Below are 6,000 nucleotides of genomic sequence, written 5' to 3'. Positions count from 1 at the left end.
TCACTTTGTAGACCAGGCTGGCCTCGAACTCAGAAATCCGCCTGCCTCTGCCTCCCGAGTGCTGGGATTAAAGGCGTGCGCCACCACGCCCGGCCCTTCATTTCTCTTAATAGAGGCAGGTGGACTGTACATAGCCTTTTCTTCCATATTTTACTTTAAATATGATTTAGAACGTTGGTGGTCAAAACGATGCCCAAGTTTTTGTTTATTTTAATCCTGGCTCTTTGAAATGATCCATCTAAAATGGCCCTGGTGAACCAACCTATATTCCCAGCACCTGAGTATCCAAGGCAGTAAGATTGTTGATTCTAGGTAAGTCAAGGGACTTCAAAGAACCATATCTCAAAGTGGGTGAAGGAGGCTTTAGTATTTGTGAAAGTGTTAGAAGAAAAGGCTTGAGGGCTCAACTTCCTCTTCTTGAACTTAATTCAGGGTGAGTTGAAGTTACGGATAAACATGGCTGGGACTATGGAGGTAATTGAACCTGGCAGTCATGCCCGTTTGTGTGATTCTAGTATTTGCTGTACTCTTTCCAGAGAGTTTTGTGGAGAGGAGTGTCCTGAATGAACTTAAGATCTCTCTAGCACACTGGTTTCATGGGACTTTACCAGTCTGGCTTTTGTTGGTAAATTAGAGAAAAGTGAAATTAGGCAAATAGCTTTAAGTTAGTACACAGTAATGCAGTAGGCATTGCTTTTGTTAAATACCTGAAGACGTGACATTTTATAATGTGAAAGGCAAAATGGCTTTGGAGGAAGCATGTTTGGACTGCCTAACTTTGATACTCCAGAGACATCTGAAGCTAAGCCTGACAAATACAGAGGTAGATGCTCACAGCCATCCATTGGACTGAGCACAAGGTCCCCAGTGGAGGAGCCAGAGAAAGAACTGAAGGAGGCTGAAGGGGTTTGCAACCCCATAGGAAGAACAATAACATCAACCAAACAGAGCCCCCAGAGCTCCCAGGGATTAAAACACCCACCAAAGAGTACACATGGAGGGACCCATGGTTCCACCTGCATATGTAGCAGAGGATGGCCTTGAATAGCATCAATGGGAAGAGAGGCCCTTGGTACTGTAAAAGCTTGATACCCCAGGGTAGGGAAATGCCAGGGCAAGTGCGGAGGTGGGGGGAGTGGATGGGCAGGTGAACACCCTCACAGAAGCAGGGGGAGGGGGTTTCAGGGGGGACCGGGAAAGGGGATAATATTTGAAATGTAAATAAAGAAAATTTCCAAGGAAAAGAAAAAGTAGAAGAAACAATGAAGCAAAGCCCAGTGCTCTTCCTCACGAATGGGATGCATGTAGTGAAGCTATAACAAGGCATTCACTCTTTTCCAGGTATCGTAGTAAACGGCCTGGTAAACATTAGCATCTCCACCATTGAGAAGCGCTATGAAATGAAAAGCTCACTGACAGGCCTGATATCATCAAGCTACGACATCTCCTTTTGCGTGTTATCTCTATTTGTGTCTTTCTTTGGGGAGAGAGGACACAAGCCTCGCTGGCTCGCCTTTGCATCCTTTATGATAGGACTGGGAGCGCTGGTGTTTTCCTTACCACACTTCTTCAGTGGAAGATATGAACTGGGATCCATTTTTGAAGGTAACGTCTCTTTATTTAGGTTTTTGTTCGCATTAATCCCCACGATTACATAGAAACAGGTTTGTTGACACATGTACAGTAAGGTCAGGTCTAAAGTCATTCCTGATGCTTTGTGTAAATTGTGTAAGGTTGGAGATCAGAGAGATAGACTGTGTGTTATTTGTTAGCTCAGCGGCTGGCTCTCCAGGTCTCTGATTCTCTGCTTTGCTTATCCCATGTTGTGCAAGGTCCCCTTTCAAACAGAAAGGGATCCATCCTGCTTGCAGGTGTTGAGTTCCCTGAGATTCTGAGACTTGCAGGTTTTTGTTTGTACTTTTGCTATTTGCAATGATTACAACTCTGTGCGCTGGGCTTGCACATTCCTGGTTTAAGACAAGACAGGTGAGTTGGCCTGTTAGGGCATTTTCTCTCAGGACTGAAGTCCAGCTTTTCTTTCCGCTCTAGTCTGAACTTACAGCTTCAGAGTGACCTCTGACGACTATGTTACTTCGAGTAAACAAAGCCCATTGTTCAAAGGCTTGGGAGGAAGTTTGATGAACCTTTTGACTAGAGGAACCTGCTTATGAATTGTGGAAGTTCACCTGAACAGTTTTATGTCCTTTCTGGGATTGGCAATAACAAATATTGAGAAGCCTTTGGGGATTGGGCAACTAAGAGGCCTGGAGAGAAAAAGGAGAAATTGAAATATTGCAGAAAAAGCATTCTTTTCTAAATTTCTTGAAAAACTACTTTTATATACATTGGTGTTTTGTTTCGTGTTTGTACATTGGGAATCACTGGAACTGGAGATACAGATGTTTGTGAGCTGACCTGTTGTTGCTACGAATGAAAGCCTGGTCCTCTGGAAGGACAGTTATTCCTCTTAACCACCTTGCCATATCGCCAGCCCTGGAAGTTCTTTTAAAGTCAATATTTTAATATTTTTTGTGTTAACATAAAAATAATATTAAGGCAGGCTCAGTGGTTCAGAACATTTGCTGCTCTTACTGAAGACCTGAATTTGATTTCCAGAATCCGCATAGTAGATTACGATCATCCATAACTCCAGTTGCAATGGATCAGTTTCCATGGGCACAGGCCATGCATGTCATGCACATACACATGTATAGACAAACAATGCATACATATATATGCATATGTAAACATTTAAAAAATAATATTAGCATGTTAATGTTTTCCAAGACTGACTGCCTTCCAAATTGCATGTTAATAAGGAATAAGACGTAATTCCCAATAAAATGGTTTGTGTTATGCACTTGGTTTGAAGACTGTACGTATTGTATAAGAATATTTCATCTAGATATAAAAATGGGAAACAGTATATAGAAGAAGAGAGGATGCACTGAAAATACAAAAATTGCCAAATAAACAGCATAGGAGAAGATACTGTCAGTGGACTGAGTTTATCTGACATTGGGCAATGTTGCATAAGACCGGCTGCATCATTTCACTGGGGGTAGTTTTAGGAACAAGGCACACATTGCAGCATAGACTCTGCTGTTACACCTTGAAATCCAAACAGTACAGAACATTCAAACCAACTTGCCTCTGCAGAACACATCCTACTGATTCTGTGATAGGGTCAATGTATTTATTTGTGTTTGCAATGTTTGGGGCCTTACTGCTGCAGTGGGCCAGGTGCCTGTCTTCTTCATTGGGCTGTTAGCATGTGTGTTTTAACTTTTTGTAATAGAATTATAACATTTTCCCCTTCCGTTACTTCCTTTCAAAAATTCCCATGTACACCTCCTTGTTCTAAGTTCATGGCATTTTTTTATTATTATTTGTTTTTACATCCAGATATGAATATACATATACATTCCTAAATATAATCTCAGTCTCTATAAGGTTACTTGTATGCATGTCTTCAGAATTGGTCACTAGGTATAAGATAATTGGTGTGCTCATGTCTGGAGAATATTATTCTCATTTTGGTTTGGTTTGTTTGTTTGTTTGTTGTTGTTATTATTGTTATTTGAGATGTAGTTTCTCTGAGTAGCCCTGACTCTTCTCAAAATGCTTCTGAGCACTGGGATTAAGGGAGAACACAACAATGCCTCAAAAACTCTCTTGTACTTAAAGAGACTTTGTTAACAAGCCTCAGATTTTATCAGGTAAAATGTAAGTACCTTTTCTACAAAACCTTGGCCTCTGTCCCGGTGGTCCTCAGAGTCACATCCTGAGTTACAGTCAGGGTGAACTCTTGATATCCCAAAGGGGAAGAGCTACTAATTAAGGTGTTTCTGGGGCATGGAAAGACTTGGCTCACAGCTGAACCTGAGATATTACTGAAGCGAGAGCAGAAAGTTTTAGTAAATGTTGTGTAGTATGCAAGCTTGCCCAAAATTCTTATTGCTGTTGTAGATATTTCTCAATATTTTAGTAGATTAGACTACTTAGTAGTCCACTGAAATATATACTTGGTATAACAGTATATATGTGTGTGTGTGTGTATATATTATATATATATATATATATATATATATGTATATATATATAACCTAATAGTTATCTGTTATTTTGAATTTTATGAGTGTTTTTCCTCAAAAAGAAAACTGATGTCATGCACAGAGCAGAGGCAGAGAGAGAGCTTGCACTTAGTACATGTAGACTACAGGACCGAAATTTCATTATACATCTGTAAGAAGTCCTGCATTTAAGCACAGAATGAATGTTGCACTCAAACCCTTTCTTTGTCACTGTCTACAACTTCACATCGAATGATGCAGTGACTTATAGTGGCTTCATATTCAATACTTCCTAAAACAAATCCTATATTTAATGTTCTGCTTTGTTTGTTTTAAGGCTTTAAATTTATTATTCATAGTTTATTAGATATTGAATGATTTGAGGGCTCTTTTTTTTCCTCTAAATTTAAACAATTTCTTCTTTCCCGAGAGAGGATCATGTGGCTCAGGTAGTCATGAAGTGTGTATAACCAAGGATGACACTGGGATGGGGGTTATGGGATGCAGGCATATGCCACCATTTGGGAGGGACTCTGTGTTGGTCTGAGAATAAGAGCCTCCTGCATGATTAGCTCGCACTCTACCAACTGGGCTGAATCGTTATCCCTTCTTCCTTAAGTCAAGGAGCCAAGTATCATTTAAAAAAATAAATCGTAACTTTTCTGCTCAAATGAGTTAATTCGCTTTCACAAATATAGAAACATGGAACAAAAATCTGAATTATTTGTCTAGCTGTAAGAAATATAGAAAAAGAAAAAAAAAAAACTGGGGATGTGAGTGCCAAAGAGAAACAAATGTGTTGAAAGCACCAGTAAGTAAATTAGAAGCCTGAGGCCACAGGATGTTCATAAGGAATGAAATACCTAAGTCAGGGCGCTGGGAAGGAACTCAGGAGTAACTGCTTTTCTAATGCTATAGCAGCTGGAGTTCTGTTCCCAGCAGAGCATAAACTGGGCATGGTGCCACACCTGCAAACTGAAATCTGGGAGGTACAGCTAGCTGATGTTCAATGTCATCTTCAGGCTCCTGAGCAATTCATGAAGCATCCTGTAATACTTGAGATGCTGTTTCACAACCACCACCACTACCACCACCACCACCACCACCACCACCACCACCACCACCACCACAACAACAACAACAACAACAACATCCAAAAACCCTTAATGTAAAACAACTTGAGAAGCACAAAACTCATTTTGTTAACTAAAGTCAGCCCTGTAGTTTCATTTGAAATGAACTTTGAGGAAATTGAAAAGATTGCATGCTTTGTTTGAGGTTCTCTCTCTCTCTCTCTCTCTCTCTCTCTCTCTCTTCCACTTGACAGAAATCACTTTGGATGAGTTAATCTCTAGGAGGAGATTAATGTAACATAATATAGTTAGTAAGTAGATGAAAACCAAATATGAAATATGAGTAGCACACAAAATGTCTACAGGTGTGAGAAATGACACCAAAGGAGGGTGAGAGTCAGGGAGGTAGAAGGGGGGGATCGGGATCAGCATGGTTTCTTTTGTCTTGTATAAAACCAAAGAAGACGGGAGACAAAGGATAATTTTTTTTTTTCATCTGGAGATTTTATAGAGACATAAAGATTGGAAGTGATTAGCTTTGCATGGAGATAATGGAATTTATCACAGGGAAGTTTTGTCTATTATTGTTACTGGATACAAAAAGGAGAAGGCTTTACGAGTAAGAGAAATGAATATTCCTAAGGGTTATGTTTTGAACTTATTGAGCTAAAAATGGAAAAATGTCACAAGATATTTCCAAATAAGTAATCTTTGGCAGTGCTTAGAACTTACCTTGATTTCACTTTTGGCGTCGACTGTTTTAATGTTGGATTCTGTGAGCAGGTCAAACCTAGGCTGGCTGTGAACTCTTGCTGAGGATGCCTTAAACTCTTGGAAGTATAATTACAGCTGTG

At 40.0% G+C, this 6,000-nt stretch overlaps 1 protein-coding gene across 2 annotated transcripts in view; it reads left to right on the top strand.

The window, feature by feature from the left end:
* Positions 1–6,000, top strand: part of Slco4c1 (solute carrier organic anion transporter family member 4C1) — a 55,187-nt gene that overhangs the window by 3,054 nt on the left and 46,133 nt on the right. For both annotated transcript variants that reach the window (XM_021161978.2, XM_029482024.1), the window contains exon 2: positions 1,342–1,605. In XM_021161978.2, coding sequence (XP_021017637.1) covers positions 1,342–1,605 — 264 coding nt within the window. The remainder of the gene's footprint in view (positions 1–1,341; positions 1,606–6,000) is intronic.

Source organism: Mus caroli, chromosome 1 (assembly GCF_900094665.2).
Source record: "Mus caroli chromosome 1, CAROLI_EIJ_v1.1, whole genome shotgun sequence".
Taxonomy (NCBI): domain Eukaryota; kingdom Metazoa; phylum Chordata; class Mammalia; order Rodentia; family Muridae; genus Mus; species Mus caroli.
The sequence above is the reverse complement of the archived record's forward strand: the minus strand, read 5'-3'. Positions and strand labels throughout refer to the sequence as shown.